Source organism: Podarcis bocagei (assembly GCF_964188305.1).
Source record: "Podarcis bocagei genome assembly, chromosome: 16".
NCBI lineage: Eukaryota > Metazoa > Chordata > Lepidosauria > Squamata > Lacertidae > Podarcis > Podarcis bocagei.
In genome coordinates, this window is record NC_138142.1 from 23,706,867 (window position 1) to 23,731,760 (window position 24,894).

Consider the following 24,894-nt stretch of genomic DNA (forward strand, 5'->3'; position numbering starts at 1 on the left):
TGCTGCCAGTGAGTGCAACCAATACTGAGTTGGATGGACCACTGGTCTGAGGGGGTAGAAGGCTTCCTATGTTCTCTTGTCCACCAATGCAGATCCTGCATTGATCAGAAAGTTAAAACTAGATTGTCTCCAAGGTCCCTTTCAATACTGATTCTACCACCTGCAGCATGATCATTCTAATGAGAAATACCAAGAATTGAAACTAAGACTTTCTGAATGCAGTGTATATGCTTCTACCACTGTGTGAAAGATACCATAGAATTAAAAACAGTAACAGAGGCCTACAGAGAGATATAAAAACATGTTTTTTTAAAAAAACCTTAAAGCCTAATTTTACAATGGCTTATTGTTTGATTCATGACAACAGTTCAAACTAAAATGGTTCAGGATCATTAGTTCTATTACAATTACACGACAATCTGATAAGTGCACACTGTGTGTGTATCTGTCACACTCACACACACACTTAGTAAATATTCCACCAGTTTAACTAAAGTTACTAAATCCTTGATATCTCCCATCACTCTCTAAGCATTTTATTTCACCTCTCTATAGAAAAGTGCAGAGATATGATATCAAGTTTGTTGGCTGGTTTAATTATGAATGCTTTAATTTTTAAGAGTGTCTTGTGTAAACTGTTTTGTTTTTGTTTGTTTGTTGAGTTGGAGAACACATGTAAGCAAACCTGACCTTTAGCTTATACTTTGCATCCTGTTATCTAAACTAAGTTGCTTGGTGCTCAGTTGAAACAAGAAAGAAGATTCTGCCCAGTTGAAGTAGCAATTGTGAAAACAAAGCCCACTATACTAACAGACACAATCCAGATAAAGTTGTCTATTTAGGATGCATTGAGATCAATAAGGCTTTGGGAGTGCTAATTTCTATGGCATAGAGCCTGTAACCCTCTCTCTGCATTTCAGCCCACATGGCTTGCTTTCAAGTAGAAAAGCTGTGGGATCTCCTTCTTTACAAGATTTCAGGAAAAATGTGAAAAGGTACTCTGTATACTTCATGCAAGTCCCAACTTTGTAGAAAGCACACTGGGATTCTACCTCACTGTACAGTGGTACCTCGAGTTACATACGCTTCAGGTTACATACACTTCAGGTTACAGACTCCGTTAACCCAGAAATATTGCTTCAGGTTAAGAACTTTGCTTCAGGATGAGAACAGAAATTGTGCTCCGGCGGTGCGGCAGCAGCAGGAGGCCCCATTAGCTAAAGTGGTGCTTCAGGTTAAGAACAGTTTCAGGTTAAGTACGGACCTCCGGAACGAATTAAGTACTTTACCCGAGGTACCACTGTATTTTGATAAAGATATATGTTCAGCTAGGTAAAGGTAAAGGGACTTCTGACCGTTAAGTCCAGTCGCGGACAACTAGGGATGCGGCACTCATCTCGCTTTACTGGCCGAGGGAGCCAACATTTGTCCACAGACAGTTTTTCCGGGTCATGTGGCCAGCATGACTAAGCCATTTCTGGCGAACCAGAGCAGCGCACGGAAATGCCGTTTACCTTGCTGCCGGAGCGGTACCTATTTATCTACTTGCACTTTGACATGCTTTCGAACTGCTAGGTTGGCAGGAGCAGGGACCGAGCAACAGGAACTCACCAGGTCACGGGGATTTGAACCGCCGACCTTCTGATCGGCAAGCCCTAGGGCTCTGTGGTTTAGACCACAGCGTCACCCGTGTCAGCTACTTGATCCAAAAATGAGACCAATAAAGTTATTCAAACTAAAATATGTAAGTGTCATAGATTTGGGAAGTACCACGTTTCTCATGACCCAGGCAACTCTGGCTTCAATGCTTTTAACATTGCATAGCTATGCCATGCAAGGACCTTTCCACCGCCACCCCCCTTGTCTCTTTGGTTGAAAGGGTGGTTGAGATACACATACCTCAAGTAACTAACAAGGAAGATTTAAGTAAATCAATTGGGGGCTTCAGTGCATTATTTTGATGTTTCTGGAATAGTTCCTATTTTAGCTGATAGGAATTTTAAGGCCATGTTGAATAAGACAATTTAAAGCTAAATCCAAATCTTTTTCTAACAGAAAATAAATCTCTTTTTGAGCCAGTGAAAGTGCCTTTTCAGCATGGAAAATAAGCTTTAGAGAAGCAGCAAAAGAGAGATAAACACTCAGAACATATTTTGTGATATACTTGTTTTTTCTTTCTTGCATTTTTAAAAGGTACTAGGCACTTCACCTGAGAGAAGAGAGTGTTGAAAACTTCTGAATGTGTCTCCCCATATTTCTCAGAGCAGGAGAAAAGGACTGGTCTTTCCTTACACAAATCATGTAAGGATGTTTGAAGACTTTCATTACAGGAATGAACAGAGGGAGTACTGAGATAATTTCACTGCAACTGTTCTCACGCTTAGAAGGGAAAACCTCACCCTGATACAATCTAAAATCAAAAGGACAAACCCTTTGACTTGCAGTCATACACAAATGCGGATTTCCAATCAAATGCAAGATGCTTATTCTGCACTTGCCATTTTGACTGTAGAATTTCTGTAAAGTTAGAGATTGAGCCTTCCAGACCCCAATATACTTTGCTCCTGAGTGCATATCTAGTAGTGTGTGTGTGTGTGTGTGTGTGTGTGTGTGTGTGTGTGTGTGTGCGTGCTTGTAAAATCTTCCCTACTGACCACTCCTATAAAGCATGTGCTAACACATTTCAGTATTTCCTAAACTCTGATCTATTTTCTCTGTCCCTTGCTGGCAACCAGTACCATAGGGTTGCACTGGCTGCTGTTTTATTTTGCATGCGTTTTTTCTCAACATGTATTTTAACACCTATGTATAGAAAAGAGATTTACAGTAGACTAGAAGGCTATTGGAGTTTAACTATAAATTGTGCGCACAACCCAGTTAAATAACCATGACCCCCCCCCCAATCTCAAGGAAAGGGGGAGTTTCAGCAACTTCTACAGGTGGTCTTCAAATGAAGTCTGATCAGAGACTCCCTTTGTGAGTATTAAGAAACCAGTCCAACCCCATTTTTAAAAGTGACAAGTATGGTCACCCAGTGCAATTCATAGGTTACGGCACCTTTTTCTCAATGTGCATTTGTAACTTTAGAAAGATCAGGAAACAGATGAGGGGAAGTCATAGCAGATCAGAACAAGAAACTAATAAATTCTAGGAATCTATGTTAACAATACGGATTGATTGTATGGAAGTGGCTATATTCCAGATAAAAACTGGTATGAGTATCTGTTACTGACCCAGCTGTTTCACTTATAATCAGAAGCCACGTGAACTAGCAAGACCCCCTTCTTTGCCAGTTTCCTAAAGAAAGAGCAACTGGCTACTAACAGATCTTAATAATCCACAAGGCCTGAAGAGCACTACTTTAGAAAAGCTTTTCTTCTTGACAGAAATCAATGAAATGCCTCTTGAACACAGCAAGAAGAGAGTCTGTTCTGTCTACAATGCAAGCCTCTGCAGAGCAACCAAGTGCCAACAAAGGGGTCACATTTCTCACCCATTCACTGGATTCTTTTGAGTTTCTCATGCTTGCAATAATCTGAGCAACACCATTGCTTCCAATTTGAAACTCTTTTTATACAACCTGTTAAGCATATTATGAAGACACAAAAAGCTCCTGCAACCTACTGCTGCTGCTATTAGTCATATGAATCCTGTTCAAATCAATTTATTTATATGTAGCCGCTTAGATTCTGACCCTTTGCAAAGACTGGAGAAAGCAAGAGAAAGAAATCAAGCAGTTCTGCTTCCACAGAACTCGCTGTGATTACAAGTGTTTGGGAGTGGGAAATTGGTACATATTTTGCAATTTCAGAACGCAAGAGGAGCATCCACTTCCTCCATTGATGCAGACAAGCTGCCTGCAAGTATGGGTCATGACGGGGCCAGGAGTCAAGTGCTAAATAAATGCCACCTACATACCGCCACCAAGTAACTGTGCCAAGCAGAGACTACTTAGAAAACAGACATCAGGAGTCTCACTGGACACAATGCCAAATGAGTCCTGTGAATTTGTGAACAGTATTCACCCTACTTTAGAAAGGGCCTCCACCCCTCTAAAAATTGTCTCTAAATTTATTTCTGCAGGCTATCATGTTTGATACTGTTGAAAATCCAGTGATGCATTTGTCAAAGAGAACACACACTAAGTCCTTCTATTGTCTTTACCAGATAATCTTGTCCTGAGATACAACAATTAGCCTGGTCACAGATACTGTCAGGGCTAACATCTCAACAAGGTTGTCATGGACTACAACCTTTCCTATGCAATTGTTAGGGTCTCTCCAAATTTCAGCACTATCCTACTTGGTTTCCTTAAAAGACATTTTAAAAGGGAGGGGGGGTGGTCAGAGTTGCTACATAAAAATCCTCCTTAAGGATTTTCACCAAGGCAGAAAAAAATGTGTTTTCCAGCTAAAGAGATACAAGTCCAAATTATTTTGATGCATAACTTTCTTTTATTTAAAGCAGCCCTATAACCTTGTAAACATACACTGAATAATCATTTGCTATTTATACCTATTTTGAAATCAAGTATGTTTATTGAGGGTATCATATCTCAGGGTTGTTTCCACACACAACATCCCCCTCTACTACATCAAGATACAACACACAAATACATGTATACAAATCTGTGCTTATTTTATATGAAGCTTTATATCCTACCCTGCAGGTGCCTACACCCCTACACCCCACTCAATGAGAGTCAGTGTTATTACCACAAGCGCATGTGATGGGAAATCAAACACATGCTGATTTACACAAAAATGCACACTCTTACCAACTTCACACATCTATATGTGTGCTTTTCCTAAACAACAATTCTCAATAGGAAAAAAAGAAAACCACAAGTGAAACAGCCCTTCACACGGAAGAACCAAATTTCAGAATGTTGCTGAAATTTCTTTAGCATTGCTTTTCCAGATGTCAGTTCACATCACATTTGTTATTCTAACTCTGGCACAAGAGGGCTTAAAATGGAGGTTAATCCGATCCTAGGAGGCAACAGACAGAATGTAATTTAAAATGGTGGGGATGAGTTTGCTCCTTTTTTGACTGTATGCAAATTGATCTATCAGAAGGGATCCAACTATTTGCTTTTGTAAAGCAAGAGACATAAGCCATGGGAAACACCATCTAAACTATGTTAAAAGCAGCCATTGTAAGGTATATTAATAGGATCCCAAGTATACAGTTTGATGAATTGAGGCAGATAAGAATAAAAATCCCAGAGAATTCTCACAATCCTTCTGGGAAGAAAGGCTTCCAAAGCCACAGAGAATGCATCTCTGTGTGTAACTATTATCTGAACCTGGTTCACACATACTAGCCTTGATTTATCTTAAGATTCAGTATAGGATATGGAGGGGAAGGCAGCCTTAAGGGATAATGGATCAAATTCAGTTAACACTGCAACCCTGAGCACACGTCTACTCAGAATTAAGATGCGCTGATTTTAATGGAGCTTGCTCCCAAGGAAAGTCTATACAGACTTGCAGCATTATCCACACAGACTAAGAATGTTCTACAAAGTACGTACAAATAACATTAGAAATACAGCATCAATTGATTCACTCTCAGATAAATGTCAACACCAAGCAAACACACATGGAAAACAAAATTAAAATATTTCACTAGTGTACCCAGTGTTAAACCTACTCAGAGTTGACACATTCAAAACAACCAATGTGACTAACTTAGGTCCATTAATTTCAGTGAGCCCACTCACTGTAAAACTTAGCTGGATACCCCTTTGTTCAAGTAATACTACAATCAAATTATGGCTTTGAGGGATTCTTCTTTATTCTTACAAATAAAATTGTATCACTAGCAGCTGAAATATCACCACAAAACAAATTTTGCATTCTTCTAAAAATGGCTTACTGAAAATATTTGATTATATAATTCTTATTACAAAGAAAAGTTCAAACAAATGGCCAAAACTGTCATATCAGACATATTGTAACATATTCTGGAATCACTCATCTCTAAAATCTATTAGTTTTACAATTGCTTTACGTTGTTAAGGCCTTGTTATTTGGGGTGGGGGGTGATTCAACGGTGTATTACATCTGCAAGCCCATAGGCAGGATCCACTGGTCAGACCATTCTGCTCTGGTCAGACCTCACCTGGAGTACTGTGTCCAGTTCTGGGCACCACAATTCAAGAGGGACACTGACAAACTGGAACGTGTCCAGAGGAGGGCAACCAAAATGGTCAAAGGCCTGGAAACGATGCCTTATGAGGAACGGCTAAGGGAGCTGGGCATGTTTAGCCTGGAGAAGAGGAGGTTAAGGGGTGATATGATAGCCATGTTCAAATATATAAAAGGATGTCACATAGAGGAGGGAGAAAGGTTGTTTTCTGCTGCTCCAGAGAAGCGGACACGGAGCAATGGATCCAAACTACAAGAAAGAAGATTCCACCTAAACATTAGGAAGAACTTCCTGACAGTAAGAGCTGTTCGACAGTGGAATTTGCTGCCAAGGAGTGTGGTGGAGTCTCCTTCTTTGGAGGTCTTTAAGCAGAGGCTTGACAACCATATGTCAGGAGTGCTCTGATGGTGTTTCCTGCTTGGCAGGGGGTTGGACTCGATGGCCCTTGTGGTCTCTTCCAACTCTATGATTCTATGATTCTATGATTTTCTATGATTCTAACACTGGTTTGTCTTAGACAAGGATTCCCAATTTGTCTTTAGTGCTAAGCAAAGACTGTGTGAAGGAAAAATGGAACAAACAAACAAAAACCACTTCCCAGTGACACAGGAGGAGGAGGAGGAGGAAAGGGGAAACACACAAACCAGATGTTTCACTCATATTCATCTACAGCACATTAAACCGTGTTTTAGCACTGCATGCAGAGGTAACCAGTAGCCATACAGTCAGCTAAATTTTTACCCATAGCAACTTGAAAATCTACTGTTGCTGCGGCAAAAGTGCTAAATGAAAACAGACTCAGCCACTTTAGCAGCTCAACAATGAGCAGATTAACTAATGGCTGTGATATCACAAGCCAACTTCTCCTACCTCACCAAGAGGTTTTACAGCTTGGCTTTGTTTGCTTTTAGTACATGAATAAATAAATGTGACAGTCATTAATGGGGTCTTGGAGAAAAAAATTAAGATGGTATGGAGAGAAAGGCTAGACAGATAATTTAATCAGCATTCAAATCAGTGACTGGTGTATCGGTCCAATGAAGTGCAGAGTTAGGCTCATACCAGCACACACAAAATATACAAAGAGCAAGCTCTAAATTTATATTCCATTGCTCTTGTTCTTTTTAACAATCACCACAATTTTCAGTACACTGAACTTATTGTAAAATCCTCTTAAAAACTTTGATATAAATGATAACATAAAAACTATAGATTACACAGTATATTGTATGGATACAACTACCACCACAAGCATACATACATGCTGTGCTCATCCTACATTCATTTGCCAGATGCCATTTTGCAGCCTTATCCCCTCTTATATTTCCCTGAATTTATTTCACAGTCATTGGCACAGTACATTTTTATCAGCTTGGGCTTTGTGGCCCATCGATTTAGAGTAAAAAAGAACAAGGGGGAAATGTCACCATATTGCAACACTGGATTTATTGGTAACAGGAGAAAACAGAATGTGCTCACCTGGAAGTGATTTTGGAGAAATTCTCATTAGTCATTGCTTAGTATTTCAGAATTTGAAAGGACAGCGATCATAAAGCACGCCTTCCATACCTAATGAAGTTCAATATTCTTCCAGAATCTCTCTCTCCTCTGTTATCATCCAGGAGAAAAACCAATCAAAAGGGATTTCTTTCTTCCTTAGCAGCATTTTTGCCAAGCTTCTCATTTGTTACTGATTTCGGCAACTGTTTTGTGTTTTTCTTTGTCAACGTTTGAAGTCAGATATGGATTTAGTTGATAATCTGCTTGCTGGGGTCAGATTCGTTTGCTCTACCTATTAATGTGCCAGAAAGCCAAAGAAGGCACAGTGCTATTTGTTTACACCCTGTATAGCTTTACACAGACCAGTTGTACTACGACTATGAGAACGGACTAACACTTCATATGGAGCCAGCAGCTTATACTACAAATAAATTTCATGCAGCTGACAGGTGGAGATATATCTCTGACCTACCTGCCAGACAATATACTGTGAAAGATTCCTTTTGAGGTTGATACTGGATTATCCTTAGAATGCTGCATAGATGAACTTTCCCTTCCCTTGTGGTCCTAAGTACAGTATCACTGTACCACCAAGAGTCAGTATGGTGTAGCTGTTAGAGCACATATAACTAGGAGCAGAGAAACTCATGGTGAAACCCTCAGTCAGCCATGAAACTCACAGGGTAACTTTAGGCTAGTCACCACTTCTCAAGTCTAAACTAAAAAGAGGACATAGAATTACATACACCCGGCTATGCTCCAAAGAGGAAGGATGGTCTATAAATGTGATCACAACACCAGGTAGGAGGTCCCTTCGTCGTCGTCCCCATAAAAAAAAAATGAGCCTCTCCCCCCCCCCCCAGTTGATGGGCACTGCTATTCAAATGGTGTGTGTGTGTGTGTGCTGTGTCATGTGATCAATTATGCACAGCAGGGCTTACCTGCCCCCCCAAAAAAATATCTTATTCAAGTTGGCACCCCTGTGCCTGCTGTTTCACTAGCACTTGGACACCTAAACCTATGCAATATTGTAACAGTGCAAAGGTTCATAGTGCAAAGTGGGTTATTGCCATTAGTGTAGAGTTTGGAGGCAGGAGTAGCTAAAATGGAATCCTCCAAATGTTCCGGATTACATCTCCCATCACCCTGATCACTGACCGGGGGGGGGGGCTGATGGGAGTTGCGGGTCAAAACATCTGGCTACCCCAGTCTGAAGGATCCCAGAAATTCCTTAAGCAACTGTGTCCGAGTTGCACCACCTTTCTGCAAGTTGGCTTCTTACAAGGCAGTTACAAAACTTAAGACATAACTTCCAATAATATTAAATACATCCAATGTTTCCAAGCAAAATTTCAGCATAGGAATTCAAGTTTGAAAACTGAATCCTTCCAGAAGTGTAACATACATGGCATGTACATGCACTACACACCCAAGACAGATTAACTCACACATGGGTTTCCAAGGCAATTGAAGGTTAGGTCCACCTATACTTTGTAGTAACAGGTGCAGTGGCTTCTATTCAAGCTGTCTGAAAGCAGCACTATTTGCAATTTGGAAAATGTTTCTCATCATGTTACACAGACTCTTTCACATTGGTGGAAAGTTCAGTTCTGACTAAGGATTCCAACTCAGGCTATGAAAAACTTTCGTTTTTCTAAAAGAGACGTATAGATTTCCATTCAAACTGCCACTTCCTCAGGTTTTGGCCACTTTCTATCCGAGAAATGAAGACCATCACAAAGAATTTAACATCAGTGACATTCAGGCGAACAACTAGTAAACAATATAGTAAATGGGGGGGGGCCTTCTTGTAACCAACGGAAACTAAGGAAAACAACAACTTATCACCAGCTTTTCCAACTGACAAAAAGCACAGAAAAAGGCATGTCAGCAGCTACTCCTTCTCCTTGCTCTCTGAAACTGAAAGGCACATCTGCCAGCCATTATCTTTCTACTCTCTGCTTCTAAAGATAACACCAAGAAGCCAGAGAAAACAAAACTATCCTATAATATTTAGATAATTTTTAGCAGCATCTACAAAGTTAAAGTATTTTTTTTTCATTTTAGTAAAATCAAAACTAAATGTATTATCCGTTTTGCAGTATGCAGCACCAAGAGATTAAAATGCAAAAACACATCATGGGGGGGGAGTATGGAAATTAATATCTAATGCAGAATAACTAGAGTCAGCATGGTCCAGAAATGTATATTATTTCCCTCAGAAGACCTAGCCTCAAGTGCAGCCTACCACAGGCCAATTGTCACTCTTGCATGTTCACAGTTACTTGCCATGAAAGTAAGTCTGCCACATGATCTACCTCACAAGATTAATGCAGAAGGATGCAAAATACATTTTTAAAAAGTAATTTAGGCTGCAATACTACACAAGCATACTTGTGAGTAAGTCCCATGGAACTCAGAGGATTTACTTCTGAATAGACATACACAAGATTTCACAGTTTAATGAGTGCTTTTGAAATCAGCATAAAAAAGCTCACAGTAGTTTATGGTTTGCTTGTATTAGCCTTTGGCTAATTAAACAATCTATGGCCTTTTAAATTGTGTGAGGGGTGTTGTTTTTGTTTGTTACTATGTTATGTATTTTTGTGCTTTTATGCTGTAAACTGCCCTGTGATCCTCGGATAAGGGGAAATATGGAAATTAGATAGATGATAGATAGATAGATAGATAGATAGATAGATAGATAGATAGATGATAGATAGATAGATAGATAGATAGATAGATAGATAGATATAGATAGATAGATGATAGATAGATATAGATAGATAGATAGATAGATAGATAGATAGATAGATAGATAGATAATTGTAATGTAGTTCTTAGACTAGATAATATTTTATGAGTCAACTTGGTGGATTTTGCTCACTCTTCCAAAATTGTTGCCACAGTGGTTGAAATATTCCAATTATAATTTCATTATATCCTTGGTACTTAGAAAGGCTCAGGTGTGCAAAAATAGGCTTTAAAGGTGGCAAGCGGGAGAGTTTCTTACCTCCTTCCTTTGCAATATCACTCTCTCCAACAACTAGAGCCAATCTTCTAATGCAATGCCACACTAAAATTGCTTGCTTGCCTCCCATTTTAGACTGATCACAACACCAGACCCTTATTTGCTATGTCTAAAGCATTACAGGACATCAGTTTCACCCACTGGGGCTATGGGTTTGTGACAGCTAATTCTACACACATACTGGCTGAGGGTCAGAATCTGAAGCAAGGCCAGCCACATGCAGCATCACATACATAAGCTGTTTTAGCCCACCTAGTGACACATTTAAAAACTGGACCTCATTTAACATTCTTCAAAGATGGTATGCCGGAGTAACCCAGTGTTCAGTATATCTTAAGCACTCCATCTAGCTATTTAAAAAAACAACAACCCCCAACCAAGATGCCAGGAGACAAGTATTAACAACCAGGCAACCTACCCAAGCTTGAATGCTCAAGACCCTATGATGATGTTCGCTCCTCAGTTGGAGTCTGTTAGTATTGCCTCCCACAAAAAGGGCCCGTGACTAATAATTGTCTAGCTAAGTGTCAATTCTCATAGGAAATGTCTCCTGATAAACAGTTACCTCCTTTCCAGTACCATTTGCCTTTAATAACAACCAGATCTACAGCTCCCTGCTGTGTAAACAAGTAACACTAAGCTAATCAAATCTTGGGGGATGAGTTAACAGTAAAACAAGCCTAGGCAATTTGTATGGAGGCCCTGGGCTGCCCAGATGACAAGACGCACTAATGTGGTCCAAAGGAAAGGAAAGCAATATATTTGTCACGGGCTTAGCGGAAGGAGTTGCCAGAAGGAGGCGTACTCCACTCCAGGGAGTGCAGGGTTCAGTCCTTAGCCTTTTTTCCTCCCAAATATGCCCTGAAAGGCAGTGGAGGTTTAGGATCAGTGTTTTCACTCTCCAGGTGGACAAGTCCCATCTGGCCCCTCATTTCCCTGGCTTTGGTTCCATCCATTGTTGGTCTCTCTGCCTTCTACCCCACCAACCCCAACCTTCACGACTACTGCCATGTATTTTATGAGGAGCTGTCCTTGAAAGCTAATATTTCAAAACAGAAATACTACCGAGGGTCACTAACTTCTGGGCGCACCTAGAACAATATTCTGTCTGCCAGACTGTAACTTCCAGTATATGTGTTAATGCTGCTCAGAAAAATATCGGAACTTCTGTTATAATGTCAACCATTTCTAAGTTCTTACTTCTCTAGCCCCATATTCCCAAGAGAAAGCTCTGATCATATTATGCAAAACTGATACCATATTTTCATTTTTCTCCAGCAGGCTACCTAAATATATGCACTCAATTTTGAAAAACGGCAAAATGCATTTGCATTCTGCACATGAAAGAACTGCAAATGCAAAACCAAGTAATGTTTTCCTTAAAATGGAAGAGGTTAGACTGTACTAACTTTCAGCACTATGTGCTTTTAGCAAGCTGGAGTGGTTCCTTCAGAGAAGCTGAAGGGATAATTACTTGATCTCATGAAAACAGATGAGGAAAAGGGAAGAGCTCAGCATGGGAAGACGGTGATTCTAGACAGACATAATAAAACTATCATTTCAATCACTTTGATGATCTTTCTGTGCCTATGTCCTTAAATGCCTTACTAATAAGCATTGTTTCCCACATTCATTATTAAGTTATTTAAAATGAAGTCTATCATTGATATCCAGCGGGCTCTTTAATTATCTCCTGCCTGAACAGAAATGCTTACAGGTCAAGTAAATTAAGGAAAATAAATTTAGTTGAAAAATGGGAAGCACACACTGCTAGAGTAATGACATATTTTTCTTTTAAAAAACAACAACATGAAGTTATAGCCACGCACTGGTCCAACCAAAATGTTATGGCATGTCTCAGAAGCAAGGCAGGCAAGTGAGGAGATGCAGGGCAGGCTGTGGCACTGAGGACCACATGAAAGTGGCCCAAGACCCACTGTCTGAGAAACGCTGCATGACATGACAGGTTGTATACAGAGGCACAGTTGAGAATCCCAACAAGCTTTCGGTAAATCTTCACTTTCAGAAAACCTTTGAGCAACATCTGCCCTTATATCTATCACCACTCCTTAGTGAAATCTACACAGCCTAGTTGTAGTCAATTTCCCCACCCACCCCTCAACTGTGTGTTTGTTGTGATGGGCACATGCCTGTAGCTTTTCCAATGAGGTAGAATCTCATCAATTCAATTGCAATTTGAGTAACTACTTTCTGGGAAGACAGATACATGCATTTTGTTTACAATGAGATATGGAGGTTTTGTTTGGTATGTGCTAGGAAATATACAAGTTCTGCTACAGCAGTGTTTCCCAACCTTTTTTGGGCAAAGGCACACTTGTTTGATGAAAAAAATCTTGAGGCACACCACCATTACAGCCCCGTGACGTCAGCGCGCAGCGTCACGCCGGGAGGGACGCACGAAAGTGTAAGTTTCAATTTTTTCCCCTCCCCCTTGCCGGGGAACCTCCAAGCTTTGGGGGTGGGGGGGAGGAGGCAGCAAAGCGAGGCAGGAAGGAGAGCGCGGCTTGGCTGGGTGAGCTTTGGCAGGGAATGAGAGCCGCGAGGCGGGCGCTGCGGACGGAGGCGCTGCCCGCCGAGCTCGCAGGCAGCCAGGCAGGCAGACGGCGAGAGCCCCGCGCTGGGCGGCCTCTCCTCGCCGTCGCCGCCCCGCCTCTCGCCGCCCGACTCGCCCGCCTCCCTCCAGGCAACATCTCGCGGCACACTAGTGTGCCGCGGAACAGTGGTTGGGAAACACTGTGCTACAGACCCCAAAGAAAAGATTACACACTTTTGCAGAAGAATGAATAACACAGGGTGTCGTATTTCGCAGCATCTTGTGCCTCAGGAAAGCACAGGGTGTGACATGATTATAATAAGACTGCATTCAGAGGACATTCTCCTGGATATGTAGGCATATGATTTTATGATTTGTGGTGCCCCAAAACTTACTGTGGGGCACACACCCTTAATTCCTTGTTTGTTTTTGTCATCTGAGATAATCATGCATTCATGAGTGCTACGCAAACACAGCCATTTTGACTGGATAAAAGTATTCTGCGCCTTGAAGGAGATTGTGTCCCGGGTTATGGACAGTTAGGATATTGTGGGGTATTTCAAAGCTTACTGTGGGGGTAAGGGACATACAGACTTCAGTTAAAATAAAATAAAAACTTTTCTGACCCAGAGGTGTTTTGAACCTCTGTGCAAATAAGGAACTGGGGACAAGCAATAAACTTCAACACATGATTTAAGGCCACTTCCCTAGGTACTACTGCTCCAGCAAGCCACACTTTAAAATAATCACTTTGGGGAGGGTGTGTGTGTGTGTGTGTGTGTGTGTGTGTGTACACACATTTCTATAGTTTTCTTCATATGTACAGTGAAGAGGATTGTGGAAGTGTGTCATGGAATGAAAAGTATGTCATAGAAAACAATACTGAGATGTTTTTAAGAATGCACATTATTTACTCCAAACACTAGCCAAGGGGCATGATCATAGAAGCAGCTTTGCCTCATTTTGGGACCAGATTTACATAAGGGTCTACAACTTACTCTATCGTTTTGCTTTCATTCTCTCCCTCTATGTTTGAATTGCTGTTTGCTATCTGGTTTTAAATTTTTAAAAGCGTTCCTTCTGTAAATTGTTTTGCTTTCCATATCACTGCAGACCACCTTTAACTGATCATGACCCTAATTACATTGAAAGCAGGTCAACACATGTCACTGTTGACTGTGTAAATCTATAGGCATAAAAAATAAAGCCATGCCCTAGTCTTGGCTAATGAGATATAAAGAATAGGAATCAAAAACAGAACTCCAGAAATTTGATATTGCTGCTCTTTAAGGACAAATAAATAATTTGCATGAAATATAACGATAGCTCAACATGAAAAATTATTTGTACAACCCTCATCTGCCTCTTACAATACAAAGGGCAACACAGAACCTCACGCTCTTTAACAACAGAGCGAGTCAGTCTGAGAGCAACAATTATTGGTTGTAAGAGGAAAATGCACATTCCAAGGTAACAGTTCATCTATTTGTAAGATTAGCTCTCCCTTTGTATTGAATGACTCAGTACACAACACAGGCATTAGCAATGAATTCTATTAATGCAGATCTTACTGGAAGCTAACTTAAATTTACTTTACACAGTTAAGTGACTTTATTTCACTAGAAAAAAGGATTCTCCCTAAAGCAAATACATCTACCATTATAAAAGATATTGCTCAAATTTCCCCAATAAATGGCAAAAAGAAAAAAAGCTGTCTTATTAGATTTTCCCCTCAGGCAACATTTTTAAAAATGCAATCTTTTAATGATTGTTTAATTTTCATATAACTAGAATACATACTGCTCTGCCGTTGCCTCAATATAATGTCTTATTTTCATAGGAAAAAAACTAATTACATGGTTCAGTAACTTGCCTATGGTAACACATTGATTTTATTTACTTTCAAGAAGTTGGACCCTAGCTCACTCTCAACACTCCAACTAATTCCAGCCACGTTTAATAGCTCTTTCAATTCCTTCTAAGCATTTAGATTACAAGGTTTAAGTGAAGATATTGAAACAATTTACCCATAATCGGTGTTTATTTGTTGCTGAATTTGACAAGGGCTTTTATTGCTGTTGTTGTTATTTGAAGTATATAATTAGAAATTACACCCTCTCATTTCAAAAATATAAGTATAGCCTAGGTAATTGCTAAACAATGAATACTCTATGATCATTTTCTAATGCATTTGTAAATAAATAATACAGGCTGAGATCCAAAAAAGCCCCTCACGTAACAAGCAAAAACACTTCTGCTTGCATGGGGACAGCAGAACATCTGAAGCTGATGCAGTTTCCACTACCATTACACGAGGTGCTTTTCCAAAAGGTCTCATGGTCATCAGTAGTGGATTTTTCTGAAGGGGTGTAAGGGACTGCATTAGGAAGGAAGCAGGAAAGTCCCACTGCACAAGCAGAATTCCCCAGAGGTTATTTATATACATAGAATCATAAAATTGTAGAGTTGTAAGGGACAACGAGGGTCATCTAGTCCAACCTCAGATCAAGCGTCTCACGCTCTACCAATTGAGCTATCCAGGAAGCTCCAAACCACAACACTAGAAGAGCAGCTTTTACTGTAACTATGTGAGAACTATGTGTGCTGCACTAGGTTGCTCATTCTCTGTTCTTGGAAAATGAGACAACCTGCTGTGCCAGGTAGAAGAGAGAGGGGGGAAAAATTGTATTGGGAAAAGGTCACGCAACTGCTAGCATTCAGGAATTGCTTGTCAATGAGAACATCCACAATAACATATTGGGAACTGTATTGGGGGCAGAGGGATAATTTCAAGCACTACCAGGTAGATGGGACGTCGAGGGGGGGCGCTGGGGGTTAAACCACAGAGCCTAGGGCTTCCCGATCAGAAGGTCGGCAGTTCGAATCCCCGCGATGGGGTAAGCTCCCATTGCTTGGTCCCTGCTCCTGCCAACCCAGCAGTTCGAAAGCATGTCAAAGTGCAAGTAGATAAATAGGTGCCGCTCCGGCGGGAAGGTAAATGGTATTTCAATGCGCTGCTCTGGTTCGCCAGAAGCAGCTTAGTCATGCTGGCCACATGACCCGGAAGCTGTACGCCAGCTCCCTTGGCCAATAAAGCGAGATGAGCGCCGCAACCCCAGAGTCGGTCATGACTGGACCTAATGGTCAGGGGTCCCTTTACCTTTACCTTACCTTTACCTTTACCAGGTAGACAGATACAGCTATAATATATCTACACGCATTTGTAATGTAACGTGCTTTAAAGATCCTTCCTTCTGGCTCAAAAAGCAAATAACAAATACAATATTATTTCGAGAGCTCAAGACAAACTACAAAAAGGGTACCCATCTATTATCCCTTCCATGGCTGATAGCAGTTTGGGCGGGGAACACTTTTACGGCAAGGGGAAAGCAGTAGATGCAGAGAATTACGAGTTAAATCCCCCAACACCACAGTCCTGGTCCAATTCTCTGCTACTAAAGTTGGAAGATCCAATCCAGATCTGCATCACAAAAGTGGGGCTTGCAAAGCACCACAAGTCAGCTGACATGGCTCAGCATCCAAGTCCCAAAGTGCAGAGTCCAACAAAGAGTTGGACTGCCGTGGTGGGCTGTAACCAAGTAGAAACCTGAAGATGCAGGCTCAGATCCTGCTGATGTGAATCCACAGAGACTACAAAGAATAAATACCTTTCTGCTGAATAAATATCAGCCCCTGCCTTTGGCAACTTCTGGGCACTTGAGAAAAAGTTAAAAGGCCTTGGCTTTGTATCCTCACACAGTGGAGAGGGTGCCAACCAGAAATCCATTGTTTCATATCAGAGATGAGAACTGTACGACCCAGGAGTTTTGGATTATGTACCTGGATAGTACCTTTTACACTATAAAGAGTCAGCTGCCAACACAAAGGTTTAAGAGAGAAGCCATAGTTGAGTTGCAGAGCATCAACCTCACCCCCACAGGATCAAAGATTCAGTTCCCAGTGCTTCCAGTTAAGAAGATTGCAGACAAGGGGACTAGAAAAAGACCCCTAAAGTGCAACTGGCAGTGGGAATAAACTGTACTGGGTTCACAGGTCACCAATGTAGTGCCCATGGATGTTCGTATGCCAGCCAGAATCTTCTACTGAATCCACATAAGGTCTCAGTAAATGTCCCCTCAAAAAGCCACAATGCCAGAGACCATTTGCACAACATATGAGAGAACGTATGATCCGCAAATATAAACCCAAACACCACCTTTATTGTGACCAACTAAAATGTTAATGCAAGTTTAGGTATAAGGCACCTTTCTGTTTAATTATGATAGCAATCATTTAGCATACACACCTGATCTGGAAATGTATGAAACAGAAAGTTGGAAACTTCATTTAAAACACTTTTATTTCGCAATTGCACTGATTAAAATTAATCTAATCCTGATTAAGATGAATAGAAGCTGTAAAAGAGCACTATAAAGTTGACTAAAAGTATTAGCAGATTCAATGTATTTGTCCCCCTGCCCACATGTACCCACATGTTGTCTAAATTCACACACAAATCCATAGTGGGGTTTTTATAAACTAGTGCCTTTTAACAGACTGAAATGAGGCCAAAAATGTATTTTTAAATCCTTTGTGAATTCCCTGCTCTCATTTCCTGAGGAAGGAAGTTAAATATACATGTATGGAATGTGCAACAACTGTACTACAGATGGCAAAAAAATAAGATGTCCAGGAAATGCCCAGCAAGCTACACAACGGAGGTTGTGACTCTCGCCAAGTAACAGCTTTTTCTGCTCCCAAGATGTCAACCAGATGTTGAAGTAGCATAAGGGGGGCAGAATATAATTAATGTGTAAGAGGTAAGCCCTTGGCTTAATACTGCATATTTTGGCATGCTAACAGCCATAAACTAAGCTTGTCAGAGCATAAGAGCCCCCAAACTTTCAGTCCTGAATATGTGAAACAATAATAATAAAGAGTCCCTTCTAAGGATATGCTGAGGACAAGCTCCTGATCATTGAACAAAAGATATTCTGGGAATGCCTAATTTAAAATTTGTACCTTCAAGATGGGGCTCAACCCAACCACTTCGACACACACACACACACACACAGAGAGAGAGAGAGAGAGAGAGAGAGAGAGAGAGAGAGAGAGAGAGAGAGAGAACTACTAGCTGGAATTACGGTTTCAATGTGAAAAGACTACTCAAGGGCCAAAGGGGGGGAAACCACATTTATGAATGCAGGAGTATTTTCCAGCACTTGCAAGCTAGATACCAGCTACAATCCTTTAATGCTAGGGAATATGAAGAGAGCCGTATGCTGCTTCTTGGATCAAGCTTAAACAGTCATGCTAGCTCCATATGCTCACTTAAAAGACCACTGGCTGCATGTGCATACAACACAATCTAGGTGGCTAGTGATCCTGTCTACCCTTCCCTCCTCTTCCTGTTTACCTAGTGTAAAGTTCCATTTTGTAAGCTGTGGGAGGCAGGGATCTTCCTTCTTGTTTTCCATTAAGCACACTGGAGGCCTTATATCACCAATATTTAAATATTTGAGGGAGTTACGCCCCACTCTTCAATAAGATTTCCAGTTTATAACTGTTACATGTGTACAGTACATACATAACATATATAATAAATGACATAGTTTTTGTTTTATTATGTACTCTGTATTCTCATTTTGTATTTTTGTGTTATGAACCGCCCTGGGATCTTCAAATGAAGGGTGGTATACAAATTTTAATTTTAATAATAATCGTTCACACATAGTGGTAACCCAAGATCAGAAACAAACCATGCTTTACCGCAAACATTGTGCCTGCTTCACTTCTCCCTTTTCCAAACCAGAAAACAAACCATGTAATGGCTGTCTTACCATCACATGTGAACCAGCACTCATGGTGTGCTTCTTACAAATATTAAGCCAAAAACAAATCCTGGCTTTTGCTTGTGGTTTGTTTGGAGAAACGCAAACCATGAGCACTGGTTCATACATAATTGTTAGCCAGCTGCTCCATAATTGTTTCTAACCCAGGACAATGAGGAGGAAAGAAGGCACAACTGAGCAGAATGGTGTCGGTTCATAGCAAATTTCTACTATGGCTTATCAACCTGACCAGTATAAATGCATGGTCCTTTAGAGGAGCTGAAAGTTAATATAAGTTTTCTGGGTTTTTTTTCTTAAACTTTAAACAATGTAAAGAAGTATATGCCATTTGAGTTTTAATGGCTTATATTTACAAGAAGTCCAACAATAAGGATTTCCAAAGCAACACTTTGTCATTGTTTTAAAATAACACTTCATCAAGAGTAAGGATACTTTAATAATTTTTCCCTAATCAATTATTTCAGCTCAGATGCTTTGGGGTTTTTGACAAGCTGAAGGCATTTATACAGCATGTAAAATTAACATGGTAAAAAATAGCAGTGCTTACTAGATAGAATTTCAAATGTACCAATGTACCAATTCTGATCCCAATCAATTTAGGGCTTTTCCACTCCAGCAAGAAGTCAAAGAAGTGCCAATGTCTATGGCAATGCATGGCAAAATTGCATTCAGACCGGTGTCCCCTATAGGGCTTTCCTCCTAATCCCAAAGGTCAAGGCAAAAAGCTAAGAGGTGCTAAACCAGAGTGCAGTCAATTCCCATACCAGAGATTTTCTTCCTCAGCAGCACAACCTGACAATACACAAGGTTCCTTTCAATTCAAGCCTACATTCTCCTCTTTCAACAAAATTATCCTAGACATCGCCACTTTTGGTGTTTCCCCTTTTTCTTTTACTGGATGCTTAACTTCAAGGTTATTCTTGTATTTAGGTAAACCTGAAACAACGGCAGGTGCTAAGATTCTTTCTTTTGAGACGGAGTGTGGAAATACAAAAGATCATACATGCACACAGCGACGGAGTCAACTCCCCAGATGTTACATGTTTTGCAATTTACATTTAACTCCAGAACTAGCAAATATTGTAATTCAGTTGCTTAAAGCATTGCACATAAGCCAGAGACATCTTTTTCTACGGCAGCAAAGGAAACAGGAGGTGGAGATTTCCTTCCAACAAGATGATCACCAAACACACTTAAGCCCCAAACTGCACTTGAAAAATAAATATAACTTGTTTCATAAAGAGAAAACATATTATTGAAGCTTATCTGGGTAAGTAGGAATGTCACCAATGCCTCCACTCCGAACAGGTGCCTCATAAAAAATTAAGAGCCATGGAATTGCTTGATGCAGCACTTCTGAGCCATCGCTTTAATTATACATGAACGCATTGCTACCTGCATAAAATAGGCCAAGAGGCACGCAGAAATCATCCCTGCTCTGAGATTTCTCAGGTTCCTTGCCAAGTAAACAATCTGGTATTCGTGGAGGTACACATTTTGTAAAGACCCAAGAACGACAGCGCTGACATGTTACAAAGCAGGGTTAAGGGGGGGGGAGAGAAAAACCCACCTTGCTAAACTTCCATGACCGCAGCCCAAAGACAATACAGCACACAGCAACCAATTAGGCATTGTGGAGTGCCATGCATATTTTACTAAAAGGACGACAGTCACTGCCTTTAGGATGTTCCGACTATGCAGCTTACAAGTTAAACAGCCTATTTATTTATTTATTTATTTAGCTGTCTTGGATATTTTTTTCCTCCATTCCACTCTTTAACCAGAGTTTATTTAGATACCGCATTTTGCTGAAAGCGGTTCAGCTGGCAAAGACTCCCCAAATGGGTTACCAATGAACGATACTAGCAATATAAAACTGTAACAATAATTAATAAAACAAAAAAGCAACAAACAGATTATAACCAAGTTTTTTGTTTCGTTTTTTAAGAGAATTCAGTATAAGGTATGCGTGTACACATTAGAAAGCCTGACAAATAAACATTTTTACCGGGCACCAAAAATAAAATAAAAGGGAAACCAGGAAAATTTCACTGAGAAGGGAGTTAAATAAAAACGGGGTAATACAGCTAAAGGGGGATGCATCCTTAGGTGACCACCTTCTTTATTTCAGTTTTGTGGAGCTCAGAGCTGAGCATTAATAGCAAGGCAAGCTTTTAGCTTATGAGACTAGCTAGTTGAACACTTTCTGTTCATATGTAAGCAGCATGCAGAGCAGGAACAAAGAGTCTAAACGTGTGAACCAAAAATAGCCAAGCCATCAAATTGTCATAGAAAACAGAAAAAAGAAGATGTACAGAAGTTGTTGTTTTTAAGCAGATTAAGTTCCTCCACCTGGCCACTAGGCACTGCATTTCCACAGCACTCTCTAAGACCAGACAAATTTTATTTAATTCCTCCTACTGCCCCATTGGTTTTAGTCAGTGTTTGCCTGGGAATGGCATGACAACGCCAAATAGGCATCTTCATAGCCTGCTTCAAAAGCAATAGAAATTTCTTATTTATCTTCACATTCATTATTATATACCATGACACTAGATTCATTTTTACCGCCACCCCACATATTATCAAAACATTAGTTGATGTGTTAACTAATCTCTATTTCTGCACAGCTGGGGGTAAGCAGTATTTACAATGGTTTTTTGTAAACAAATTGGTGTAGTAGCTTCCCTGTCCACAAACTGCCTCAATCGCCAGCAGTATCCAAAATTCTGGTCCAGGATGCTTGAAAGCATGCACTGTTTATCTACCTAGCTATGTGACATTTAACATTATAATTGTCATTGTTCCTATTGGGATAAATTAGAGAATGATAACAGCTCGATGAATATTGATAACTGCCTATAGATTAGTGATGCACTGAATTTTCATGGTATGTTATTATCCCCGCAAAAGAAGTAGCAATTTGGTTTCGACATAATTTTTTTTTTTTTAAAAAAAAGAACCCTACCTTCACTCTCTCACATCTGTTCACAGCCACTGACCCCCAGAACACATCCTTGACCTTGCGTCGGCAATAAGGCCAACCATACCCTGCTTTCCTGTGCTACAGTAGCAGGGTTTTTTTGCCTACCAGTGCTACATGCAGGATTTTTGCTCCCAATTTTTTTATTTAGAACATTTGTTGGCAACCCAATGAACAAAGTCCTCTGGGAGGTTCACACGCAGCAGACAATATGCAAATTAAACCATAAAAAACCCAATTAATTTCTGACCTAAAAAACAGCACAAACAGTGAAACAGCATTTAAAACCCAGAAAAATCAAAATGTTCCAAGAGCAAAAAAAAAAAAAAAAGCCTCAGAGAGTTTTTTATTTTATTTTATGAAATACATAAAGACCTGTGTGGCACCAGGTAAGTGCCAGGTTGACTCTCATCAGGGAGGGCATTCCATAATTAAGGTGCCACCATCCTTGTTCCAAGAGCTCAAGGTGCAAGCTAAATAGAATAATTCTAAATTGAAAAGTACATCCCCCAAGGTGAAGTGGAGGAACTGGTGGTGCTCTGGCTAGTGGAGATGTGGAAATAGATGTCCTTTATCCATACTGAGGCAAACTGTGCTCCAATGTGATGAAGTGGAAGGACGCTAGACATCTTCCTTGCATCTTATAAATGCATCGCAAGATCTAATACAGGCTGGAGGCCTCCATCTTTCTTGGAGATGGTAAAATCCTTTGAACAGAATCCATGATGTCTTTGGGCCCTGTACACTACTTCTATTGCCCCCTTGTGGAAGAGGGTTTCAATCTGCTTCTCTAGAGGAGATGGTGGTGTTACAACAGAAAATATAGTTGGGATAAAGTCTCCGTACTGCCCCATTAGGTTAAAAAGACAATGCAAAAAGTAAAGTCTCTACATTCTTGAATAATATGACCATTAGGTCTCTATGCTCTTCATCTGCCTATTTTAGTTCAATACGTGCGTTTACACTTGTACTCAAAAATCACCAACATTACCAGTATCCTTACATCCAATTTATTTCTGGTCTGGGGTTTCATTCATATATTGCATTCGCAGCTTTTAATAAATTTTTCTGTACACAAGCACTGAAGACCACACAGAAAAGAAACGTTCACTGTAGAATTAGAGCAAGATGGAGAAGGGGGAGAATACTTACTGTGTAGCTCACGATGTATCACATCTACTAAGTTTGGTTCATCTCCCCACCAGAATATCCATAACTCCTTACAATCAGGTTTGACATCACGGCGCCAGACACAAAGCAGATTGGCCTGCAGACAGCGGATGAAACTCAGAAGGATGGGGTCATCTTGAGCAGGGGCCGAGATAATGGGGCCACAATCTCCATGGCCTTCAAAGTTATACCTACGCCACTTGATGCCAGTGAGTTCCGCCTGCAGGGAAGAAAATCAAGAGAGTATTAAAACCTTTGTAACTAACTGATATGCAAGTTTGCCAACTTAGTTTAAAGTTCCTTATTTTGAATCTTAGTTATCTAGAAAATAAAACAGATTTTAAAAATCAATGGAACCTAAATTAGCTTTAATCTGATTGGACAGTTCCTCAAATACTTCAGATTTTAAAAGAAACCGAAACACTAGCATTGCTCTTTCTTAAACTTTCAGTGCCTCTTCAGAAGCGAGACCATTGTTGTTGATACAATAGATATTGGATAAGTCTGCAAAAAATGAATAGGCAGAAGCTTAATAAGAAAGCAGATTTTCATACAACAGAATACAGTGGTACCTCATTTTTTGAGCATCTTGGAAGCTGAACGTTTCGGTTTTCAAATGCTGAAAACCCAGAAGTAAATGCTTCCGTTTTCAAATGTGCCTCGGAAATCAAACGGCTTCTGCTGTGTGTTTTTCAATTTTCTCCACTGAACTTGCAGCCAGTCTTTTAGGCCTCAGTTGTCAAACATTTCAGAAGTCGAATGGTCTTCCAAAACAGATTACGCTCGAGAACCAAGCTACCACTGTACTACGCTTTAAAACTTACCATGCTTTCTTTGTAGGGAAATAGGTATTTCTCCTATCAAAAGCACTAACAGAAATAAGACCCATGGAAACCAACATGTAAAGCACTTGCAATTTAATATGCAGGGGTATAGCTGAACTGTTTGTTATTGCTGAAAGCTAAGATTCTATATAGAAATCTAGCAGTTCCTCAAACTCCCAGGCACTGCCAACTGTTGCAAACAGAATACAGGATAAAAGTGGATGCCTGATCTGGCTCTGTCTGCACATTATCACAAAACAGAAAACAAAACAAAAAAGGGAACCCTATCTTATACCAAAGCTCTTTTATCTCAAGCTAGTGTTTTATGTTAATAAAAAGATGAAATTTAAAACATTCTTCATTTCATTTCAATCTGCGCCCTATTCTATAATTACATTTTAAACCATTTTGGTTTGACAAGCTCCTGCATCAATGCCCAAAAATATGTAGCTGCTACTAGCGTACACAAGATTAAAATATGCAGGATAACTGCACAGCCTGTTTATATTACAGAAATGTAGTACCACATATCTTAATTATTAGAATCTATTCAATCCATTGTTTGAATAAATAAATATTTCAAAATCATTTGGCAACTTAGGGAAAAAACATAAAGCAGTCCTCTGTTTTCAGCAGCTAAGAAACATTTTGGAGCCCTTGTTCTGGGTATCTGCATTCTGCCTACTGACAAGAGAAATATGAATGAAAGTGAATTCATACTGATTTATTATGTGGATTATTAAATTGGGGCACCTAATGACTCTGTTCCCTCATGGCAGGCACACATACATTATCTTCTTCAGAGAGTTACTTTGTTAATTTACTAT

General features: G+C 40.1%; 1 protein-coding gene across 1 annotated transcript in view; it reads right to left on the bottom strand.

The window, feature by feature from the left end:
* The window catches only part of MED13L (mediator complex subunit 13L), a 174,575-nt gene that overhangs the window by 121,069 nt on the left and 28,612 nt on the right, over window positions 1-24,894 (bottom strand). Inside the window, exon 2 of the mRNA XM_081175248.1 lies at window positions 23,226-23,463. Within this exon, the coding sequence (XP_081031374.1) occupies window positions 23,226-23,463 (238 nt within the window). The remainder of the gene's footprint in view (window positions 1-23,225; window positions 23,464-24,894) is intronic.